The sequence below is a fragment of the Homarus americanus genome, unplaced genomic scaffold (assembly GCF_018991925.1).
Source record: "Homarus americanus isolate GMGI-L3 unplaced genomic scaffold, GMGI_Hamer_2.0 scaffold14393, whole genome shotgun sequence".
Lineage (NCBI taxonomy): Eukaryota > Metazoa > Arthropoda > Malacostraca > Decapoda > Nephropidae > Homarus > Homarus americanus.
In genome coordinates, this window is record NW_024730271.1 from 504,379 (window position 1) to 529,921 (window position 25,543).

The 25,543-nt window shown below is 45.4% G+C and overlaps 1 protein-coding gene across 1 annotated transcript in view; it reads left to right on the forward strand.

Moving 5' to 3' along the window:
- The first annotated feature begins 3,014 nt into the window (after positions 1 to 3,014).
- Positions 3,015 to 25,543, forward strand: part of LOC121866935 (melanopsin-like) — a 50,094-nt gene continuing 27,565 nt past the window's right edge. Inside the window, exons 1-3 of the mRNA XM_042366685.1 lie at positions 3,015 to 3,558; positions 10,644 to 10,835; positions 24,436 to 24,538. Of these exons, the coding sequence (XP_042222619.1) occupies positions 3,138 to 3,558; positions 10,644 to 10,835; positions 24,436 to 24,538 (716 nt within the window). The 5' untranslated portion in view covers positions 3,015 to 3,137. The remainder of the gene's footprint in view (positions 3,559 to 10,643; positions 10,836 to 24,435; positions 24,539 to 25,543) is intronic.

A 25,543-nucleotide genomic window follows, 5' to 3' on the forward strand; every position in this document is an offset into this window, starting at 1 on the left:
CGAGCCGAAGGTCGGTGTCTCAGTGGTCTGAGCCATGCATAGCACGGGTGATGAGGACATCACGGCAATCTGTTTCTCTGACAATGATGTAGTCAATGAGATGCCAGTGTTTGGATCGAGGGTGTTACCTCGAACCCTTGAACTTGTCGGCTTGCCTAAACAAAATATTGGTGATACTGAGGTTGTGTGCAGCACACTTGCTGAGGAGGAGTAGGCCGTTGGGATTACAATTGCATAGTCCATTTCTCCCTATGGTTCCCTGCCAAATGTCAGCATCTCTGCCAACTCTGGCTTTTAAGTCACCAAGGAGCACAACCTTATCTTCTCTGGGGACAGAGGTTAGCACTCTGTCGAGGTCGGCATAGAAGGCCTCCTTGATGTCATCCTCTGCACTCATTGTTGGGGCGTATGCACTGATGAAAAAGGCATGACATGAGTGATTCAGTGTGACTCGTTGATCCCAATAAGCATTTCAGTTAGCCTGTGTAGGATGCGTTGGCGGATGGCAAAGCCAACTTCTTAAATGTGGTTTTTCTCCGCAGCAGGCTTACCCTCGTTTTGTGAGTCGACCCTCATCTGGGAGCCTGGACTCACTAATGGCTGCTATGTCGATGTTATACCTCGCCAGCTCTTTTGCCACAAGGGCAGTTCTTCTTTCAGGACGCTCATTTGTGCCAGTATTCAGAAGGGTCCTGACATTTCATGCAGCGACCATAAGAGGTTGTAAAGTTTGTGTTTGTTTAGATCTGTGATTTTGATTGTGTTTTCGACCGCATAAGGATGACCTTTTATAGCCCCCTCCCCATGTAGGGTGAGCAAAGTGGCTCCTTGAAAGGGCTGCTCAGTAGCACAGATAGTACCGGGTTGCACTGCTGCCTAGATCCCAGTGCATAAACGACCATCTTATCTGTGCCGCACATGTGCAGAGTTGTGACTAGAGGCTCCCAGCAGTCATCTCTGCCTGTCCCCGTCGCCACTCGTCCGTCGCCATAGGACTTTTGAGGGTATAGGGGTTTTGATGATGACAGGTATGATGAGCTGGATGATGGCTGTGCGTGAGTTGATCTATGTGGTGAGGCAGGAGGGCAGGCTGAAACCACACATCTTGGCTCTCCCTTCTCCTGATCCAGTGGTGCAAGTGTTGCAACGACTGGGGAGAGGGAGAGTTGCAATGTACTGCCAATAGCCTAGTTTGTTGGGTTTCGCCTTCGTAGCGTGTCCAATCATGCATTTCCTTCAACCGCCGGTGTAGTCGCTGGGTTCCCATGGTGTTCACCTCTTCTGCCTATTCCACCGTTGGCGTCTTGTTGGAGCTCTGTAAGCATGTCTTCCTGATGCGGGGCTCCACCGCAGATTTTTCGTTCAGTGTTTACTCCCGTAGCCTTATACCTACCAAGGTTAATCCACAAGGCAGCGGGGCAATGGTTGGTAGGCACCAGGACCTGTCCACGTGCCAATGGGCCTATGTGCCGACCCTCTGGGTCCCACTGCTACTCTGAGATCCCCTGCTGTTCTCGCCTGGGCCGACCAGGCACCCAGTTACTGTGTGTTGCCACGAGGAGGCACAGCACACACACACACACACACACACCGTTAATTATTATTATTATTATTATTATTACACACACACACACACACACACACACACACACACACACACACACACACACACACACGTAGACACACACACACACACACGTACGTCATCATAGACTGGAGAGGGGACCCAGTTAAGTGATGTGTTGTCAGGTTGGAGGACTGAGATATCCGAACATGGAATCCCTAATACTTGAACATCTCGCAGTAGCCTCACCGCTCCTCCCAATATATCTTAATATCGATTTTTTTTTGGCTAAATTAAAGACATGTTCCACCAATAGTATTTCTCCATCGTGTACTTCTATAACGCCTGCGATTGGCTGATTGATTACACTCCCCACCAATGAAATTCTTCATTATCATCATCTTCATGTGCACTTGTGATTGGCCGAGCGTTGGTGATCGCTCTTGCTGGCGAAATTTTAATAGAGTTCTGACCTGACATGATTGTGGAACTTGTGGTGAGTTTAGTTGAGCCACCTGTTGCGTTTATGGTGTGATATAATAATAGAAGTTCACTGCTGTTTTAGAACACTTAACTCGAAATACTAGATTCACTGCCAATACCTTCCAGTATAACTAACTAGCAACAGTGTTTAAGACCTGTCAAGAGATGTGTGTTGCTACATCAGCCATGAGTTGTCTTATTGTTTATCACTGTTGAGGCAGTCGTGGAAATCAACAGTAAATAGAAGTTAATTTACTACAAAAAGTTTCACAAAATCTGCTTTTTGTTCAGGGAAGGTGAATATTTTTCCCTAAAGTGTAGATGAAAACAACTAGTGGGTTGTTCTTGGTTACTTAGTTAAACATTACATAATATGGTCCTTCGGTAAATGTCATTCAACATGGTCCAACAGGTTCTGCGCTGACCACGAGATGTGATGTTGGTGATGATCTGAGGACCAACCGTGACCTTTGATCCAGCAGCCGCTACCATGAGCAGAAAGGGGATGCCCATGGACTCCCCGTACCCTACATTGGGCTTAACACCCACCTCTCTGAGTTCAACATCCACGAACCTCAGCTCAACATCCACTTCCTTGGATTCAAGATTGGTCTCCTTGAGTACAACTTCCACGCCTCTGGTCTTAACATCGACAACTTCCGGTGCATCATCCATTCACCCGATCCCGACAACCACATCCACAAGCACACCACCAGCCTCCACCATCTCAACATCCATTAACATGAGCTCCATCAACCACTCGAGCCTGGCCACCTCTACCATGCTTTCCGCGCCCACACATGAGTCTCTTTCCACGCCCACACATGAGTCTCTTTCCACGCCCACACATGAGTCTCTTTCCACGCCCATGCCTGAGTCTCTTTCCACGCCCATGCCTGAGTATCTTTCCACGCCCACACATGAGTCTCTTTCCCCGCCCACACATGAGTCTCTTTCCACGCCCACGCCCACACATGAGTCTCTCTTCACGCCCACACATGAGTCTCTCTCCACGCCCACACACGAGTCTTTTTCCACGCCCACACACGAGTCTCTCTCCACGACCATACACGAGCCATTCTCCACGCCCATGCATGAGTTATCCTCCACGCCCACACATGAGTCTCTCTCCACGCCCACACACGAGTCTCTCTCCACGCCCACACATGAGTCTCTCTCCGCATCCATGCACGAATCATTCTCCACGCCCATGCTCGAGTCATTCTCCTCTCCCACACCTTCTGTACATAAAAATTGCACTCGCAGAGGCTGCCTCGTCCAGGAAATACACTTGTTACCCACACTGCAACATCCTCTCCTGCCGGATGTGGAGAATTCTCTGGACTACAGTGCCTCCAGTAACGTCCTCAGTCACTTCCTCCCTGTGGAGGTGTCGGCGGCACCCACCACCACGTCCCATGTGACGCCTTCTATGACGTCTCCGGCCGTGTCACCGCCAGCAGATCAGCCTATAGTCAATTCCTTGGTGGCCGCCTATCTGATTGTTGTAGGTGAGTGAAGGAAACTTTCTTACCTTAAGCAAAGTGATTTAACCCCTTGAGTACGATGTCTTGTTGATTAGGAGAATATTCCACCGCTCGTACTCAAAGAGTTACAATTTTATCAAACACGTACACGTTATAGGATCAGGGACGGGTGAGTTTGTTTGTTTAGGGATGCTGCTGCCTCCTGGTGACATCTTTTACATCTAATTCTTTTTGTGGTCTTCAGTTAATGGTTTCTCTTGTATGACTTCTGATGAACCTTACCCAGAACTACCCATACAACGGGCTGCCATTGTCAAAGTCATCTTTGGGTCTTGGGGCATTCCTTGGGCTATCTAATTCAAAGATTTCTCCCCAATAACAAACAGTGAACCTCGTCAGGTTTCTCGATATAGACACGACCCCTCAGCCTTTGTGTTTTTTTCCCTCGTTGGGAGCCTCTACACGGGTGCCCTCCTACAGGCAGGGAGCGTCGAAGCGGGGATTGATGCGACCAAGGTGCTGTAGATGAACTTCTTAAACCACCACCACCCACAGTAATTCCACCGTGACGACACGGGTACTGGTAGATGACTCTGATGTGTGAGAGAGAGAGAGAGACTTAATTCCATACACACACACACACACACACACACACACCTCACAGGTGAGTGAGGAGAAGAAATGGGAAGTTATTCGGCAGGTATAAAACTTAGCAAGGAGCGATGCATTTCGGAATATATTCATACACCCAGATCGCATGATAATGCAGAGCGAACAGCACAAAAAACACCTACGGTACTTGAGGAACGGGATCGGACGTACATGGGCTATATACAAGGGGAAGGTAGTGAGGCAAGCAGGCCAATACAGAGCCAGGGAACAGAGGCACACCCCCACCCGTTCTACCTCACACCCGGGAGGAGGCGAGTGCCATGTAAACAATGTCATCTGTGACCACACCCCACAAAATACAATGAATTTAGCAAACGCTGCAGCTGCTGAGAATGGAGGGAGGTCGGAGTCACTACCAAGATCAGAGACATTACCGAGAAAAAATTCCGGCTTGAAATTCATGCACACTAATACTGACACGTTCCTTGAGAGAGCAGAGTTTGAAACACCACTGAAGGTACATCAACCCGATATAGTAGGTGTTGTAGAACTGTTGAACAAGAGAATTGAGCCGGAAGAATGTGAGTTAAATGTACTCGGATATGACTCATTTACGAACCTTTCTCAAGCAACTTGCAAGAGGGGTGTGCATATCTATGCTAGGCAAGACCTTAGAGTCAGCCAGGCGAGGGTACTGGGGAAGGATGTTTTTGAAGAATCAAAGTGGTGTAAAATGAATCTAAATGGGAGAGATTTACTTATTGTCGGGTGTATCTACAGATCCCCAAACTGTAGCGTATTAAACCAAAGGAACTTAAGAGCCTAAATAGACAATACAAAGGTGCTCAGCCCTAGCCACCTGCTTGTCATGGGGGAATTTAATTATCGACTGGAGAAATAAAACCACGCCATATGACTTAAATAACCCCTCTACTCTTTTTGTAGAAACTCTGAGAGACAATTTTCTATTCCAACATGTTAGAGACCTGACTTATTACAGAGGGGAGCAAACACCCAAGCCTCTGGACCTCATCATAACTTACGAGGAGGGTATGGTGGCCAAGCTGGAACAACTATCTCCCGTCGGCACCAGTCGCCACATATCGTTGTCCTTCAGATTTAACTGTTACTTGGTTCATAACAAAACCAGGCAAAGGATCAAATTTTACAAGGGTAATTACGACGGGATGAGGGAGGAGATGAGGGGTATCCATTGGCCTGACTTGGGTATAAATATATACCCAAGACCAGACCCAGTGCCTTCAGGAATACAAGAAGACCGCTACGCATGAACCATGTGGCGGTCAACAAAGTTAAGAAAACCCAGAAATTGAAGACGTGGGTTAGGACAAACGATGAGCAGGACAGGAGGATGTATGCCAGATCCAGGAACCAAATAAAGTCAGAGTGTAAAAGGGCTGAAAAAGAGTTCCAGAGGCGGATTGCGAATGAGGTCAAGTCAAACCCAACAGCGTTTTACCGCTACGCAATATCGAAATTAAAAACGCGAGTAGGCGATTCGGACCTGTGGCTTGAAGATGGTATTTATGCTGATTCTGACCAGGACAAGGCAGAAGCGCTGAACAGTTTCTTTTCCTCGGTGTTCACAAGAGAGGATGCGAACAATCTTCTGCGTTTGAGGACAAATGGTTTGACACAGCGCTGACCCATATTATGTTCTCAGAAGAGGGTATAAGAAATAAATTGTCAAAGCTAAAGGTTCATAAGAGTCCCGGCCCTGGCATGGTGCATCCCAAAGTGTTTAGAGAGTTGTGCAATGAGCTTGCTGAGCACCTGAAGATCTTGTTCAGTAAATGCCTGCATGAGCAAAAGGTTCCCAGCGATTGGAAAATGGCTTATGTGAGTCCTATTTTCAAGAAGGGAATTCGTCACTCTACGAATAACTATAGACCAGTGAGCCTGACCAGCATAGTATGTAAAGTAATAGAGTATTATAAGAGATGTCACGATGGAACATCTACTATAAAACAACCTTGCAAACAATTGCCAACACGGTATTATGCCGGGACTCTCCTGCTTAACACAATTACTCAAGGTACTGGATGTTTGGACCCAAATTCCGGAACAGGGTGGTAATATCGACAATATATACCTAGATTTTGCCAAGGCTTTCGACAGTGTACCCCATGAAAGGCTGAGAATTAAACTGGAAGGGTACTGGATTTGGGGGAAGTGTCTTAACGTGGATCAGAGACTTTCTGCATGATCGCAAACAGTGTTTGGTGATTAATGGTACAAAATCGTTATGTATACCCGTGACAAGCATGGTACCACAAGGTGTGAAGGCAGTGCATTGGGCCCGTTGTTGTTGCTTTGTTTCACAAATGACATGCAAGAAGCTATACACTTCTCCATACAAATGTTTACGAACGATGGCAAGTTATTTAGGGAAATACGAACCAAACAGACTGTGAAGAGCTGCAGAAAGATCTCTGAGCTTCAAGAATGGTCGAAGAAAAATGGCTGCTAAGATTCATTGTCGCGAAGTGTAAGAGGTTGCACTTGGGATGAACCAACGGTAATGAGGCATATCATATGTTCCAACGGGATGAAGAAACTGCATTAATAGAGACTGAATTAACTCTTATAAGAAGGTCGTTCAAGATTGAGGTACTTCCCCACCTGGAGTGTCAGTTGATTGAAAATGTCCTAAGGAGGGCCACCAGACTGGTGTCTACATTTTGGCACCTTAGCTATCCAGAGAGATTAGAGCGCCTGCAACTGCCAAGCTTATACTACAGACGGACAAGGCGGGACCTAATTGAGGTGTATAAACATCTCAAAGGGCACTACACAGTCGAGTGTCCATACCTGGAGCTGGCAGGCACAAGGGGTCACAGCTCGAGGTTAAAGAAGCCACAAGTCCAGAAAATTTTGAGGGCAAATTTTTTCGGCGTTAGAGTCGTTAACTCTTGGAACAATCTGTCGGAGAATGTCCATCTCCCAGTCAGTCTTAACACAGCTTATATCAGTCTGTCTTAACACAGTCCATCTCTCAGTCAGTCTTAACACAGTAGGGTGTGTCATACGGAGGCGAATTTTTTTTTTGAGTTTGAAAAATCGGCCCATGGTATTAATGATGTAGTTCTATGTGCAGAATCATGTGATATCTTCAGATTTGAAAAGTTTTCATTTTTTGCTAGGTAAATTTTAACTTGAAACCTTATGAAAATTCAGTATTCCCACCCTTTTACCAACACCACTAAATAGCTTATTTAAAGTAAATAAATGTATCAGGTTAATTTATTAGGATGAAAATGATCCAGAATAGTGAAAAATGATCTTATTTATTAAATTTAATATTCCTTTAGAAAACAAAATCATCAAATACAAAAACCGGTTTTACTACTACGACCCGGTGTTGCTGCACACCATAGAGAACATGTCTTTCTTGCTTCTGTTTCTACTCATCATCTCCCTGCTGACCACCTGAGCTCGGATGTAGCCTTCCCTCCTCTCCTGGCTGTACACGTGACTGCTGGCCTCGCTCACTTGCTGTACACAACGCTCTATACTCTGGGTGTGCGAGGGCCAGGCAGGGACATGCATGGGGTTGTCCAGGAAAGCTCTGACTTGAACATTGGTGAGGCTGCAGGTAAGAGGGGCTCACTGCCAGCCTGGATGTTATCCAGATCTATGAGATCAGTGAGGGTCTTGGCACCTAGATTGACTTCAGGAGTCTTCCTGACCCTGAAGGAATCGTCACCAACTGATTCGTCATGCCCAGATCCTCTCATAAGTCTCATATCCAAGATCTTTTTGACTGCCACTCTTCTCTCCTCCTCATCCTTACTGCAGAGCATTGTCTGCAGAACTGCCTCAGGATGAGCATACCAGGAAAGATCTCCTCACAGTCTGCTCCACAATCTGAACAACCTTCCTTGGCTGACTCCTCAGGAGCTCAAGCTGGAAGAACATATGCCTCGGACCTTCGGAGAATGATGACTTGACCTTGGTGTTGAACCAATTTGGCAAAAAGACACTCACGATGAATTGGACAATAAGTCTCAGGTTGTGAAGCTGGTTCCCTTTCAGTTTATGATGAGCGACCCAAATTCTGCAGAACCTGAGAGCCGTTGTGAGCCCCCTAGAATGTGAGACTGGACCTATCTGCAGGTAAGCAAGTCTATCAGGCATGACCCCAGTTTTGATGGCACTGCAAATCATGTAACCATAGTACTGGTCAGTACTCAGGTCGTCAATGACAGTATATGCAAGCTCAACGAGTGGAGGGCCAACTGTGATTTTTTCAAAGCTCGGATTTATTTCTAACTCAGTGGCAGAATCCAGCATCTTGCCATGAGGACCAGACCATCTGTTGTTTGAAAGAGTCTTGCCATCCAGCTCCTGGATCAGATGTCTGAGTGGCAACTCGTTGGTGTGGAGGTCACAAACAATCCAGACCAGCTTCCTCCCAATCTTCCGCTCTATCCACTGTATGACCCCCCCCTTGCCACCCTGTGTTCGTGTTGGTGCTGTCCTCCAATGGCCTGCAGGGTCTGGTCTACGTTCCTCTCTGAGCCAGTTCACAATGTTATCTGCCACTATCTCAGCTGGTTTCCTGATGTCATCTTTCTCTGGAGTGCAATGCCACAAATACTTCCCTCCTGGTTCACTGCAGCAGGAGTAGTGTTCCTCTTCCTTTCTACCAAGTGGCAGGGAACAACTTGTCAGAATCTCCAACTTTCTGCGAACACTTTAGTGTCATCCCTTCTCCCATCAAAGAAATGTCACCATTCCATTTTCTTATCCCTTATCAAACCTCTAGGTTACTGACAAGCTTCCTGAGCTCTCCTTACTTTGTTATGATCTATCACCAGGTGAACATCATCAGGTGTTATCAAACCACCGCCAATCCAGGCAGTTGCTGCTGGCCTCCTGCAGTTTCTCTGAGACCAGTGGTGTCGTATGCTGGCTGAGCCATGCCTGGATATCTTTCCCATTTCTGAATCTTATGCCTGAAGGTTTGGGATCATTATTTTCTGCTAGGAATAAAGCCTATTCTCCTGGCTGCACCGATCAGCCATGGGAAGTCACAACCCCTGAATCAGCGACCCAATCATCGGCCTTTTTACTCCACCCTGGGCCTCAAGTCTCTTTCCTCGGCAACCCTCTTCTCTTCTGTCTCTGTGGCAGCCTCCGTCCTGACTCGAACATCTTGCTAAAAATCATGAGAGCCCCTATACTGCCGCTGGGGCCTTCTGTGCTTTGACAAATGCCAGTTCGATCACAGAAATCTTCAGTTCACGCCTGTAAATACAGGAGATGTGGGCCTCGGATTTACAGCTCACGATCGCATCCTAAACTCAGGACAGAGGAACAATTGCACTTGCAAGTAATTATGTCAAATAACTGGTCCAGTTGTTTGGCAAAGTTGTCCTAACTGCAAAAGTTTTCCTCCCAAGAGAGAGAGATATCTTGCTCTTTTCCCAACTGGCGCAGTCTCTCACTAATCTTTCTCTTCTGACTTGTTATGACTGGGAGGCTTGAACTGAGCGTTAGCCAGAGTGTACTGTGCCAAGACAGCTTTTGGTCATATCACTGGTAATGTCTTTGTTTGTGTGTTCTTTTTTTTGGTTCTTTTCACCGGATTTGCCTGATTAGCACCGTATCTCAAAGCATCTTCGTAGGCAACTCCGACTTCAGGAGCTCTCCTTAATTCAAAGATAAGTGGACTGATGGCTGATTTGGTTCCTCGTCCTGACACAAGCAGTCATCGCAAATATTATCAACTTATAAATGCATCAGAATCTGAAAACAGAAAAAAATATTGTTAGTTGGGTTGTTAAAGAATGAAGTCAGAAAGCAATGTTCACTATTTAATTGTAATGCACTAATGCAGCTGTACGTTAGATTTTCGATAAATTTCACGCTAAAATTTACCAAGCAAAAGGTTGCAAAATATTGAAACTGAAATTATTTTCTGTTTATATACACTAAAATCTACCAAAAAAGTGATGGGCCATTAGTTTTAGCTGAGCTTCCCTCCTATGACACACCCTATTAACACAGTCCATCTCCCAGTCAGTCTTAACACAGTCCATCTCTCAGTCAGTCTTAACACAGTCCATCTCCCAGTCAGTCTTAACACAGTCCATCTCCCGGTCAGTCTTAACACAGTCCATCTCCCAGTCAGTCTTAACACAGCTTATATCAGTCTGTCTTAACACAGTCCATCTTCCAGTCAGTCTTAACACAGTCCGTCTCCCAGTCAGTCTTAACACAGTTCATCTCCCAGTCAGTCTTAACACAGTCCATCTCCCAGTCAGTCTTAACACAGTCCATCTCTCAGTCAGTCTTAACACAGTCCATCTCCCAGTCAGTCTTAACACAGTCCACCTCTCAGTCAGTTTTAACACAGTCCATCTCCCAGTCAGTCTTAACACAGTCCACCTCTCAGTCAGTCTTAACAGCCCATCTCCCAGTCAGTCTTAGCAGTCCATCTAACAGTCTACTAACAGTCAGGTCCTCCTCAGTGGTGGTGTCAGTGGTTGCCAACATCGTGGTCGTGGTGGTACGTGTCTGTGGGAGGCGTCGTCGCGTCCGCAGTGGCCACTTGTGTACCCTGAGCCTGGCCGTGTCTGACGTGGCCTTCAGCTTGCTGGTACACACACTTATGATCCTGGCCGCTTTGGGGGTCGACCCTGTCATTCTCTTCAGTACGGCAGGTGAGTCAACTGCTGGCCTAACCTAACTAAATCCATAACCTAACCTAACCTAACCTTAACCTAACCTAACCTAGCTTAACCTAATTCTAGCTTGTTCCTCAACACGACAAGCAAGTCTTTTAAGTGAGAGTAAGAGGGATGTAGGATGAGGGAAGAGGGAGGTATTCATGCAAAACACTCACTCGGTATGGGACCTTGTATCTCCTGGTACTTACGACTTCAGGTACCACCCACAAGCTATGACCTGGTATCTCTGGTATGATCAGCAACTCTCTAAAAATCTGAGAATAGTGGAGTGATCTTACAGTGTTGCCTCGCCAGCGTTTCCCACCCAACGTGAACAATAGCGTAGCGTTTTTAGGTCGAAGTTCCTGACTTGCATAATATTTCTCTATGGCGGTTAGTCTTTTCCGTAAATAAAAATAATTAAAATAAATAAATTAAACAGGTAAATTATACAAATTAATTCTAAACCTGAAAAAAATAACTTAATGAAATAAAATAGATTAAAAAAAATACGTATTGAAGTGCACTGAGATTAGCTTAACTCGATACGTTCAGTTAGTTCCAGTTGAAGTTATATTTTTCAGTCTTTTATTTTCTTGTCTATTAACAGGAAAAGAGAGGAGGAAGATTTAGGAATAAAGAAGGGAGATAGGAATGTGGATAAGTCAGTACTAGGTTCCGGAGTTAAAGAACGAGAGTAAGTAATAAAACCTGAAGACCATTATAAAGGACTGAAATAACACAGGGATGAAGAGCACGGAGGCTATGACAGAGATTAAGGAGGAAGGGGGAAGGAGAGTACAGGAGAGGAAGGAAGGAAGGAAGGAAGGAAGGAAGGAAGATTAAACCAAATAATCGCCTTTGTTGTAATGGAGACACAAATACTATACGCTTCACCTAGACTACAACACCACCATAAGTCACACCCAGAAATCATTACCATGCTTAGGGCGGATGTTCGGCCATCTTTCCTCTCCAATACTTCATTCTTACGTGTCCTACACTTCTTGCTGGCATGGTTCATAAGTCTTGGAGGAAATACTGAGGTCAATCTTGAACGAAGCCCTGTGTGACTTGGTGTGGATTAGCTATTGTGTGGTGAGTGTATTGTGGACGAGATGTACCATAAGTAATTAATAAAGAAAAGCAGAAAAAAAAGAGACGTGCTCGATTACCTCCTCGCCTCTTCCGCCCTCAACATGTGCATAATCAGCAAAAATGTCTGAAGGAGGTGATGAAGAGGCTCACACCAGGGCCGGGATACTCAGAGGATCGGAGTCTTAGTTTGTTTTCTCCATAAATGTGAAGGTGAAATGTATCTCTGGCTCAACTAACATACAACAAGAAGTTGGGTACATTGCTACATCATAAGTTACGAAGAAGATTGGTTGTGTGAGCCTCAGTGGACGCTCGCTTGATGTAAACACCGTATCATTTTCTGTCATGATGTACAGTTTCCCCAGTTCGTGTACTTTGAGAGGCAGTTTGTCAGGTCAAGAAGCGTTTTTCTGCAGCTCTCTAAGCTTATTCAGTCGCGGTCTGACCACGTAAGGGGACAGACGTGTGCTCATAGGTGCTCCTGTCCTCCCAATCGTCACACAAAGGCCACCTCAGCCTCCACCTACCCCTTCGCCGGCAAGTGTTGCCAGCGATGAGGAGGCGGGGTCGACGTATGCGCCCAGAAGAGGTGTCCCCTCTCTCATGGATACAGACATTTCTGAGACAGATAGTCATAGTGCATCCCACACCCTGCAAGAGTCAGACCTCAGTGATAGTGACAGTAACAGTAATGTTCTATGGGAAACACTTGCCGGAGTGGCAACACCAATGCCAAGGGCAGTTCTCCCTTCGCCACCCACCCCTCTGCCAACCAACCAAGTAAATTACATCTGCACTTCCCCAAGGACTTATTGAAAACTGTCGAGGAACAGTTTAATTGGACAACAAAGTATTGGAGATATCACGGTCTCACCATTCAATTCCAAAAAGGTAAGAACCGTAACTTTATCAAGTGTCAGACACCCGAGGTCTATGAAACACTTAGTCCTGTTGGATTTGACGGCGTTGTCCTCGTGCCTCCACCTGCTGACGCAACGGAATGTTGCCACATCCTAGTTCAACAGTTCCCCCAATACCTGAAGTCGAAGATGCTCGACTTTATTCCACGTATACTCAGTATACGTCGACACTACCGAGGGAAGACCCCACAAGCAGCTGTCATAGTTAAATGGAAGGGGAGGGAGTGCCCAGCCACTGTTGATGCCCACCCAGTCCTCCCCCCACTGTACGCTGAACCCTATCACCCCGGGCCTGCTTTTTATGTCATCTGCTCCCATTGGGGTCACACCTTCACCGCCTGCTGCCGACGATAGTGATCGTCCCAGATGTCGCTTCTGTTCACGTAACCACCACTCCTCCGTCTGTGCCCAAAAAATCAAAGACCACCTCAATGGGGGTGGTGTGGGCTATATTGTTGACCCCAGGTGTTGTAATTGTGGTGGCTGGCACAATGCTGACTCACGGCAATGCCCCAAACGTCCGCCTGTCCCAGGAGAAAAGCCCCTCGAAGGCTGCGTCAATCTCAACCTCTCCCCCAGCCTACCGAGCCTTCTTCAACAACACAGGCCCCTGCCTGGCCTCACCTGGCTGCAACACAGCAGTCCCGGCCGTCTCCTCACTCAACTACTACTGGGCCTCCTCCCCGTCTCTACTCAGACGCTGTCAGACCTTGTGCCCCCCATAACCCCCCCTCCGGTGACACGACACAGATCATATCCCTCTTACACGAATTTACCAACCGTATTGAAAGACTCTTTGATACACTCTGTACTGCCATCTCCAACCTACACAGACTACCCCTGCCTCCAGCTGCTACCCAGTCACCCCCCTCTTCTGGTTTGACACAACCTGGTAGCCCCCCCGTGTGCCCCTCATGCTCACGGCTTACTCCACCGCCGCCTGGCATCACTGCTGGCGTCCACGCTTCCGAGCCTGCCCCGGTGTGCCCGGCTGCCCCCGTCCACCCACCGCGCGCTCGTGGACCGGAGGACACCACCCTCTGCTCCCCGTCCTCCACTCGCATGCCGGCACCTGGGGCTCATCCACTCCAGTTCTCCACATCAATTGACCACCATGCGGACGTGCTAGTGCACTACATATCTATGCCAAGAAGGACGTCCCTTACCAACCTCTCGACGTCCCCCTTGAAGCGTACACTACCGACGTACACGCCATCACAATCACACTAAAAGGTATGTCCCTCAATACTGTCAATGCCTATGGCTATGGCCTGGCACTTGACACTATTATGGACCTGCCACACTGCCATAAACAGATAAATTGTACCGGGAAATTTCCCCCCACACACTCATCATTCTGTCACTTTATGCAACTTGCTGACAAATCCCATGACCCTTCAGGCCTTTACGCCCTATAATGAATGAGTCATAAAAGCAAGCATGAACTCCGCATGCTTCCCAGATGGACGCTGTAAACGCTTCTGCGCTTCACCCTGCACAGGACGTAAGAGGGTGCCCAATAAACTAGCCCCCTCAGGGGCAATCTAAAAAAAATCTAAAACTAAGCTTATTAATGTACTTTTTATTCTGGAGTATTTTATTATTTTAATTAAATCCGTTTGAGTATGTTACTGCCTCGATGTTTACTGTTGAGTGAAAGACTTATACTATACTTCATGTAATCTAAGTATTTTCCAGGATTTTCTGAGAACGTTGAGACATTTTCAGTGTTCTAACGCCAAGTGATGAGTGAAATTATACCATATTTAGACATGAGGATCCCAGAAAATTATCACAAACATGAGTGTGGTTAGGTTAGGTTAGCTCGATCTTTAACCGCTGAATGCCAAAGATAAATAACCTAAAACATTTATCATAGATGGCAAAATTCACCCTTGCCTCGTTGTCAGCCTGTAATTCTGCTGAACAAAATCCAGACTCGGTAAGCAGCTCAGGGAATATATCATTGAAATTTGCTGCCATTTTTTGTCTGCATCCATGGGAAGTACAGAGTGCATTAAGCTGAGAGCAGTTCAGAGGTAGGAGTGTGAATTTTCTGCTGCGTAACGTGTCACCAGCGTTCGCTTCCCCTGGACTGACCAGACTTGACACAAGGAAAGTAACTGTATTATTCCCTTGACCATAATTTATGGTCCCGACTTAACGAGGCAGCACCTGTCGGCCACGTCCTTCAGTCCTTGACACCTGGACTATGACCTCTATGGGACCCCTTATGAAGCATCCCGCTACCCCGTGTTTGGGAACCACTGATTCTTCACTGGAATTACTGAGTCATCTGAAGAGTCACCGCCCTCCCCTCCCCCACCACAGTTTATTTCACCTGAAGAATAACCACCCTAGCCAAACAATACTTAGGAGGGTTAGGTTAAGGTAGATTAGGTTAAGTAATGTCCTAGGTTACGTCCCGAGTACCCGGAGCAGCCCAGGACCAGTAGTGGACACCTAGAGAGGTAGGTAGGGTTGAGGTGATGGAGGTAGATGGTGATGGAGGTAGATAGATGATGGAGGTAGATAGATGATGGATCAAGTAGATGGTGATAGGATCAAGGTCAGGACTGGTAGTGTGTGCATGGCCTCAATAATGTGTCGCGTCTTCCTCCCGCCCCTCCCGTAATGCTTACACCTTCGCTCTACTGTAATGATCTAAGATAAGTCACAACTGGCCAGCGGATATGTGATGATTGTGGCCTATAGTGGCTTCTTCTTCTTCTTTTTCTTCTTGTTATTTTTCTTCTTGTTCTTTTTGTTCTTTTTCTTCGCTCTTTTTCTTTTTTTCTTCTTTTCCTCCTCTTCTTCTCCTCTATGCTCCGCAAAACTTTTCATAAATTGTATTAAATTTCAACCTGTCCTAATGTTTTTTTAATTGATAAATAAATGAATTGGTAAAAAATAAATAAATGGATAATTAATTAAAATAAATATATATATAATAAAGGGAAATAGGTTAATAAATTAGTAAAAAAAAATATAGGTCTGGCGGGCAACTTTTCCTGTCTTCGTCTTTCTCTCGGTGAATAACATAATGAGATAACACTTATCAGTCTGCAATCACTCGCCCGCTACGTAACGCTCATCTGCCCTCCTCTGCCGTCTGGACACAGTTTTAATTTTGTGACAGCGCCGACATAGGCAATCAAGAGCGCCTGACGTGGGTTTCCCTTCAAAATGATAAGCTTTCGGTAATAGCGTAAGCACTTAGTCCCTATTCTATATGTACACCTGATTTTGTTAATGCTTTTGATTTTTATGATAATTACGACAAATATCATTTTGTTAGACGAATATAAAACATCTGGTTAAAATTGTATTCCCACGTACTAACCATCAACAAGACAATTTTTTCGCTAATTATCATAAACAAACCTGATAATTTGTCCATAAGATGTTGAAATTATCACAAAGAGTTTAAAATAATTGAAATGAGATTTTGCTTATTTTGTTTAAGTTCTTATATTGTTTAGTGTCGTAGTATCTGTGTTTGCCATGGTACTTTGTCTACATTGTTAACACTTCCCCATCTCTACGGTAGGTGAAGAGGAGCCATTGTTTGACCCGGAACGATCACCTTGATAAGAGACGTCGCCTGTGTGAAGTGTTTGGTTGTGGATATTAGTGTATCCGTTGTCTCCTGTAGGTCCACCTTCGAGTATAACCTTTGAGAAATAAGGACGTTATGGTGTGCGGTGGCTGAATAGGTACAGTTTACTCTTCTGTCCCAAGGGTTCGCTGTATCACTGGTTCGCCGGAAGTGAAGGCTATCGAGTGCAGTTGCCGGCCATGCTGCCTCCTTGTATCCCAGTGAGCTGCATCCGCCAGGCCTATGGGACCCACTTACACAACTCTCTCTTAAAACCCGAGAAATAGTATCCCCCAGCCAGCCTGGGGTGCCACACACTCGTACAACACATTAACGCTCAGCCTCCCTCCATCCCCCATCCCCTGGGGGCGCCGCCGTCACTATGGTCGAGGAAACTGTCAAAGTGCACAGCGTCTGAGATCATTCAGCCAACTTTAAACTTATTACTTCAAGCTGTCAGATTAGATTATATATATACAGATATTTCCAAAGGCTTGTACGATGGGTATTTCTCGTAAGTGAAGAACTAAGACTATACCTTTTTGGTTAACTTAAGTTAAACCACAAAAGCGTCCCAAAATAATAACATCACTTGAACTAAATGCGTTACTTTATCACCAGTTACAAACAAAGTGAAGGTACAGGATATTGTCTAGTTTATCTACCTTTATGCTGTCGCCTTAACTGGTGTTTAATGAATACACCGAGTTAATTAAAGGATTGCCAGTACAATGTTGAACTTGTTGTTGTGCCTTACCAGGAACACACATCGTGGGAACACTTCTAAACTGAGTACAGTAAGGTACACCAAATGTCACCCTGGAGATGTTTCGTTTGTGTCTACTCATAAATCTTACTCGTGGCTCCCTCCTTCTTTCCCTTCTTTCTCTCTCTTCCTCCCTCCCTTCTTCCTTCCTTCCTCCTTACCTTCCTTCCCTCCAACTTCCCTCCCTTCCCCTTTCCCTTTCTTCTTTCTCTTCCTCCCTCCCTCCCTCCCAATCTCCTATTTCCTTTCCTTCTTCCTCCCTCCTTCTTTCCTTTCCTCACCCTTCCTCCTTCCTCCCCTTCCTCCTTCCCCTTTTTCTTCCCTCCTTCCTCCTTCCCTCCCCTTCCTCCTTCCCTCCCCCTTCCTCCTTCCCCCTCCCCTTCCTCCCTTCCTCCTCCTCCCCTTCCTCCTTCCCTCCCTCTTCCTCCTTCCCTCCCCGGTCCTCCTTCCCTCTCCCCTTTCTCCTTCCCTCCCCTTCCTCCTTCTCTTCCTTCCCTCCCCATTTTTACTAACAAACACAACATGAAAACACTTGACTCCTCAAGTTAATGACGTTCTTGCCCCCACCCCCCACCCCCAGACGCACAGTACAACTATCGTAGACCAACACTGTGTGGCGGACACTTCATTTCACCTCTAACTTCTTCCACTTCACTCTACCTTTTCCACTTTCCCCAACATTAACAGCCGTGTGAACTATGTCCCAGGCAAGAACCAGTTACCTCTTAAGGACGCTGTATCCACTCGGCCACGGCACTCTCCACTACTACTACATTGCTGTCACTCGGATTCAAGTATGACGATCGTCTAGCTATGATACAATGATATGAGTTATTGAGTTATTAAGGATGTCATCTTCGTTGGTGAGCTCTGAGGTGACTCGCCTTTCCGGCGTTGGCGCTTGTCTGCCTAGGTTTGCAGTCGGGATAACTCGAAAGTATTGACACCTCATGTGGTGCTCCTCTCCTCCAAGCGTTACGGTGTGGCGTAATCGTCTCCCAGGTGAGGGGGGTCGATTTGGTACTTTTTCAGGTTTGTCTTAAGACTATCCTTATACCCTTTCAGTTGTCCGCCAGCGTTACATTTACTATTCGTTAGGTGACTGTAAAGTAGCTGCTTTGGCAGTCTACTGTCGTCCATGCGGGTAACATGGCCAGTCCAACGTAGTTGTTCATGGATGATGGTAACCTCGATGCTCTTACAGTTGGCGTCAGCATAAACAACATGACGCAAATGCCACACTATATTATAGAGCGGAGGGTAGCGCGGCTTAACACATACTTAAAGTGGAAATTTTTTCCCCGAGAGTCACTTGTGTAAGGGAGGAAATAGTTAAATAGGAATTTGAGGATGATTGAATAAGTGATGGTGATGTAATAAAGGAGGATGGAATAAAGATTGGTGGTAACTGTGTAAGTAACTGTCTTGGCCAGTTTTTTCCTTCTAGTGAGTGTGTTGGGCAGTTTTCTTCCTTCTAGTGAGTGTGTTGGGCAGCTTTCTTCCTTCTAGTGAGTGTGTTGGGCAGCTTTCTTCCTTCTAGTGAGTGTGTTTTTCTTCCTTCTAGTGAGTGTGTTGGGCAGCTTTCTTCCTTCTAGTGAGTGTGTTACAGTTTTCCTTCTAGTGAGTGTGTTGGGCAGTTTTCCTTCTCTAGTGAGTGTGTTGCAGTTTTCTTCCTTTTAGTGAGTGTGTTACAGTTTTCTTCCTTCTAGTGAGTGTGTGTTGAGTTTTCTTCCTTCTAGTGAGTGTGTTGCAGTTTCTTCCTTCTAGTGAGTGTGTTAGCAGTTTCTTCTAGAGTTAGGCAGCTTTCTTCCTTCTAGTGAGTGTGTTGGGCAGTTTTCTTCCTTCTAGTGAGTGTTAGGCAGCTTCTTCCTTCTAGTGAGTGTGTTGCAGTTTCTCCAGTGAGTGTGTTGGCAGTTTTCTTCCTTCTAGTGAGTGTGTCAGTTTTCTCCTTCTATTGAGTGTGTTACAGTTCTCTAGTGAGTGTTGCAGGTTTCTTCCTCTAGTGAGTGTGTTGCGTCTTCCCTTCCTCGTGAGTGTGTTAGGCGCTTTCTCCTCTAGTGAGTGTGTGACAGTCCATCTAGTGAGTGTTGGGCAGCTTTCTCCTCTATTGAGTGTTACAGTTTCTTTCTTCTAGTGATGTGTTGAGCAGCCTTCTAGTGAGTGTGTTAGGCAGTCTTCATTCTAGTGAGTGTGTTGGGCATTTCTTCATCTAGTGAGTGTTGGGCAGTTTTTTTCCTTCTAGTGAGTGTGGGCAGTTTTCTTCCATCTAGTGAATGTGTTGGCAGTTTTCCTTCTAGTGAGTGTGTTGGCAGCTTTCTTCCTTCTAGTGAGTGTGTTGGCAACTTTCTTTCCTTCTAGTGAGTGTTGGACAGTTTTCTTCCATTTAGTGAGTGTGTTGGCAGCTTTCACCTTCTAGTGAGTGTGTTGGGCAGCTTTCTTCCTTCTAGTGATTGTGTTAGGACCTTTCTTCCTAGTGAGTGTGTTGGCAGTTTTCTTCATTTAGTGAGTGTGTTGGGCAGTTTTCTTCATTTAGTGAGAGGTGTTGGGCAGTTTTCTTCCATCTAGTGAATGTGTTGGGCAGTTTTCTTCCTTCTAGTGAGTGTGTTAAGCTCCATCTAGTGAATGTGTTAAGGTTTTCTTCCTTCTAGTGGTGTTGGCAGCTTTTCCTTCTAGTGATTGTGTTAGCACCTTTCTTCCTTCTAGTGAGTGTGTTGGCAGTTTCTTCCATTTAGTGAATGTGTTGGGCAGTTTTCTTCTAGTGAGTGTGTAATTAGCCCATCTAGTAAGTGTGTTGGGCAGTTTCTCTATTTAGTGAGTGTGTTGCAGCTTTCTTCCTTCTAGTGAGGTGTTAGGCAGTTTCTTCCTTCTAGTGAGTGTGTTGCTAGTTTTCTTCCTTCTAGTGAGTGTGTTCTTCCTTCTAGTGGATTTAGTAGTGTTGGCAGCTCTTCTAGTGAGTGTTGGCAGCCTTCTAGTGAGTAGTGTGTTGGGCAGTTTATCTAGTGAGTGTGTTGGCAGCTTTTTCAGAGTGTTAGGCAGTTTTTCTCTAGTGAGTGTGTTGGGGCGTTTCTCCATCTAGTGATGTGTTGGGTCATTTCTTTCTTCCCTTGTATGTATAGTCAGTGAGTGTTACAGTTTTCTCCCTCTAGTGATGACAGCCTCTAGTGAGTGTGTTGCAGCCCTCTAGTGAGTGTGTTGCTTTCTCCTCTAAGTGAGCGTTTTTATTTTCTTAGTGAGTGTGTTGGGCAGCTCCTCTAGGAGTGTATGTTTCTCTAAGGAGTGTGTCTTCCCTAGTGAGTGTCTTCTAGGGTAGTTTTTCTTCTAGTGAGTCGTTAGGCAGCTCCTTCTAGTGAGGTATAAGGCTCTTTTTAGTGAGTGTGTTGGCAGTTTTCCCTTCTAGTGAGTGTGTTGCAGTCTTTCTAGTGAGTGTGTTGGGCAGTTTTCTTCCTTTAGAATATACAATTTTCCATCTAGTGAGTAGGCATGTTTCTTCCTTCTATAGTGTAATAGTTTTCCTCTAGGAGTGCGTTAGCAATCTTCATCTAGTGAGGTTACATGTCTTCTAGTGAGGTTAGGCAGTTTTCTTCCCTAGTGAGTGTTATGTTTTTCTCTCTAGTGAGAGTTTTGGGCAGTTTTATCTCCTCTAGTGAGTGTGTGTTAGGCAGTTTTCCTCTTCTAGTGAGTTGGGCAGTTTTATCTTCTAGTGAGGCAAGAAGTCTTCCATCTAGTGTGTGTTGGGCAGTTTTATTCCATTCAGTGAGGCAGTTCTTTTCTAGGAGAGAGGTGTTGTATTTTTCCATCTTGTGAGTGTGTTAGGTGCTTTTCTGAGAGGGCAAGTTTCTTCCTTCTAGTGAGTGTGTTGGACAGTTTTCCTTCAGTGAGTGTGTTGACAGTTTTCCTCTAGAGGGTTGGGGTAAGCCTCCTTCTAGTGAGTGTTGGACAGTTTCTTCCTTCTAGTGAGGTGTTGGGCAGTTCCTTCTAGGAGTGTATAGTTTTCCTTCTAGTGAGTGTGTTGGCAGTTTCTTCCTTCTAGTGAGTGTGTTGGGCAGTTTCTCTCCTCTAGTGAGTGTGGGACAGTTTTATTCCATCTAGTGAGTGTGTTAAGGCTTTCTTCCTTCTAGTGAGTGGTTGGGCATTTTCTTCCATCTTGTGAGGTGTGTTGGGCAGTTTTCTCCTTCTGAGAGGTAAGAGAGTGTGTTGATGCTTCTAGTGAGGTGGACAGTTTCTTCCTTCTAGTGGGAGGCAGCTTTCTTCCTTCTAGTGAGTGTGTTGGGCAGTTTTCTCCATCTAGTGAGTGTGTTGGGCTTTTCCTTCTAGTGAGGTATGCATTTTCCATCTTGTGAGTGTGTTGGGCAGTTTTCTCAAGGGTAAGTTTCTTCCTAGTGAGGTTGATAGTTTTTCCTTCTAGTGAGTGTGTTGGACAGTTTCTTCCTTCTAGTGAGTGTGTTAAGTGTTTTCCTTCTAGTGAGTGTGTTGACAGTTTTTCCTTCTGTGAGGTGTTACAGTTTCCTTCTAGTGAGGTCAGTTTTAGTGGGGCAGTTTTCTTCCTTCTAGAGAGTGTTCATCAGTGTTTCAGCTTCTAGTGAGTGTGTTGGGCAGTTTCTTCCCAGAGGTGTTGGCAGTTTTTCAAGTGAAGGCAGCTTTTTTCCTTCTAGTGAGTGTGTTACAGCCTTCTAGTGAGTGTGTTGGACAGTTTTCCTTCTAGTGAGGTGTTGACAGTTTTCCTTCTAGTGAGTAAGCAGTTTTCTTCCTTCTAGTGAGTGTGTTGGGCAGCTCCTTCTAGTGAGTGTGTGTGTTGGATTAGTTTCTCTCTAGTGAGTGTGTTGGGAAGTTTCTTCCTCTAGTGAGGTATAAGGCTTTCCTTCAGTGAGTGTTGGACAGTTTCTCCCTCTCTAGTGAGTGTGTTGGATTCTTCCTTCTAGTGAGTGTTGGGCAGTTTTCCTCTAGTGAGGTGGTTAAGCCTTCCTTAGGAGGTGTTGGGCAGCCCTTCCCTAGTGAGTGTGCGCAGCTTCTCGTGAGGTAAGGTTTTTTTCCTTCTAGTGAGTGTGTTAGGCGCTTTCTTCCTTCCTCAGAGGCAGCTTCCTTCTAGTGAGGAAGGCAGTTTTCCTTCTAGTGAGGCGTTAAATGAAGACTAGGATCAGGAAGGCAACACACTTAGCTGACGCTTTCTCTCCTTCACCTCTCCTCCCCCCTCTTCCTTCCCCTCTCCACCCCCACCCATCTACCTCCTCCTCCCCCTTCCTCCTTCCCTCTCCCTACCCATCTACTCCTCCTCTCCTCTCACCCATCTACCTCCTGTCCCCCTTCCTCCCTCCATCTACCTCCTCCTGTCCCCCTCCTCTTACCCATCTATTTCCTCCTCCTCTCTTCCCCTCTCTCCTCACTCCCTTTTTTCTCTCCTCTCCACCCTCCGTCGTCCTCACCTCAGCTACTCAGGTATCAAGTGTTTATTGATTCTCCTCAGGGAGAGAGAGAGAGAGAGAGACTTACAGACTGTACAGGGAGTTTATATACAGTATATATGTCCTCAGTATTGTATAATGGACCCATTTACGTTAAGTCCGTCCTTATGTTTGAATCAATATTAATTCCCTGTTTTAGTGTTCTTTGTTCACCAGTGTTCTTTTGTTCACCAGTGTTCTTTTGTTCACCAGTGTTCTTTGTTCACCGTGTTCTTTTGTTCACCAGTGCTTTTTATTCACCGTGTTCTTTTGTTCACCAGTGTTCTTTTATTCACCAGTGTTCTTGTTCACCAGTGTTCTTTTGTTCACCAGTGTTTGTTCTTTTTGTTCACCAGTGTTCTTTGTTCACCAGTGTCTTTTGTTCACGTGTTTTTTTGTTCAATTTTTGTTCACCAGTGTTCTTTTGTTCACCAGTGTTTTTTTTGTTCACCAGTGTTCTTTTTATTCACCAGTGTTTTATTCACCAGTGTTCTTTATTCACCAGTGTTCTTTTGTTCACCAGTGTTCTTTTTATTCACCAGTATCTTTTGTTCACCAGTGTTCTTTTTTCACCAGTGTTCTTTTATTCACCAGTGTTCTTTATCACCAGTGTTCTTTATTCACCAGTGTTCTTTGTTCACCAATGTTCTTTGTTCACCAGTGTTCTTTATTCACCTTTTTTTGTTCACCAGTGTTCTTTTGTTCACCAATGTTCTTTTGTTCACCAGTGTTCTTTATTCACCAGTGTCTTTTTATTCACCAGTGTTCTTTTATTCACCAGTGTTCTTTGTTCACCAGTGTTCTTTGTTCACCAGTGTTCTTTTTATTCACCAGTGTTCTTTATTCACCAGTGTTTTTTATTCACCAGTGCCTGTTCACCAGTTCTTTTTTACCACAGTGGTCTCTTTGTTCACCAGTGTTCTTTTGTTCACCAGTGTTCTTTATTCACCAGTGTTCTTTTGTTCACCAGTGTTCTTGTTCACCAGTGTTATTTTATTCACCAGTCTTGTTCAGTGTTTTTTATTCACCAGTGTTCTTTTATTCACCAGTGTTCTTTTACCAGTGTTCTTTGTTCACCAGTGTCTTTTTACCACGTGTTCTTTTGTTCACCAGCTTTGTTCACCAGTGTTCTTTTGTTCACCAGTGTTCTTTTTATTCACCAGTGTTCTTTTGTTCACTAGTGCTTTTGTTCACCAGTGTTACTTTATTCACCAGTGTTCTTTTGTTCAGCTTTGCATTCTTTTTATTCACCAGTGTTCTTTTTATTCAAGTGTTCTTTTATTCACCAGTGTTCTTTTGTTCACCAGTGTTCTTTGTTCACCAGTGTTCTTTTTTTATTCACCAGTGTTCTTTTGTTCACCAGTGTTCTTTTTGTCCAGTGTCTTTTTATTCACCAATGTTCTTTGTTCACCAGTGTTCTTTTGTTCAGTGCTGTTCGTGTTCTTTTTTACACTATGCCTTTTGTTCACCAGTGTTCTTTTGTTCATCAGTGTCTTTATCCACCAGTGTTCTTTATTCACCAGTGTTCTTTATCACCAGTGTTCTTTGTTCACCAGTGTTCTTTATTCACTGTTCATTTTTGTTCACCAGTGTTCTTGTTCAGTGTTCTTTGTTCACCAGTGTTCTTTTATTCACCAGTGTTCTTTGTTCACTTGTTCTTTGTTCATCAGTGTTTTTTATCCACCAGTGTTTTTTATTCACCAGTATTCTTTTATTCACCAGGTCTTTTTATTCACCAGGTCTTTTTGTTCATCAATGTTCATTTGTTCACCAGGTTGTAACTACTACGGGTTCTGTGCAATGTCGCACGTTCTCCATGGTCATCCACGCTTGTGTCAGCCTCATCCGCTACATCAACATCTGTCATCCAGAGAAGGGTGAGTCATCCACGACCTCCCCTGTGTGGTGGTGAATTGAATTTTGCTGTAGACGCGGCTAGTTTATTGTACACCCCCCATACTCATCCTGTGAGCTGTAGTGCAAAATGGAGGTCACAAGGGTGATAATAGAAACCAGTGGTCATATGGCAATGATTGTTAGAGTATTACCAGTGCAGTACATGGTTTGTTTAGTGCTGTACGATGGGGTTGACTTGTTGACAGCAGCGTGAGGACCAGAGTGTGGAACCTTTATTGTATCAGTAATTATAAGGAAAACTCATCGCCGGAACTTGTGATCATCAGGACAAAAGCGCGACTAAGAATACCTCTGATAGCATGGCCTCACCTATCCCCACTCCCTGTTGTCATCTCACCTGTCCCACCCTCCCTCACTCCCTGTTGTCACCTCACCCATCTACCTGTCCCCACTCCCTGTTGTCATCTCACCTGTCCCCACTCCCTGTTGTCATCTTACCTGTCCCCACTCCCTGTTGTCATCTCACCTGTCCCCACCCCTGTTGTCATCTCACCTGTTCAATCCTGTTGTCACCTCTACCTGTCCCCACTCCCCTGTCATCTCACCTGTCCCCACTCCCCTGTTGTCATCTCACCTGTCCCCACTCCTGTTGTCATCTCACCTGTCCCTCCCTGTTATCCCACCTGTCCCCACTCCCTGTTGTCATCTCACTGGTCCCACTCCTGTTGTCATCTCTCACCTGTCCCCACTCCCTGTTGTCATCTCACCTGTCCCCACTCCCTGTTGTCATCTCACCTGTCCCACCCTGCCACCACTGTGCAGGACGCCTCAGGACACTCACAAGATGCTCACCAGCGCGACAACTACCCCGTCTGAGAAATAATTGTGCTGGATCCAGGAACACCTTTGATAACCTTTAGAGCTGTGATGTTTTTCTTGTAAATTGTTTAAGCCCATGACTGTGTGTTCAATTTTATTATTATTATTATTATTATTATTATTATTATTATTATTATTATTATTAC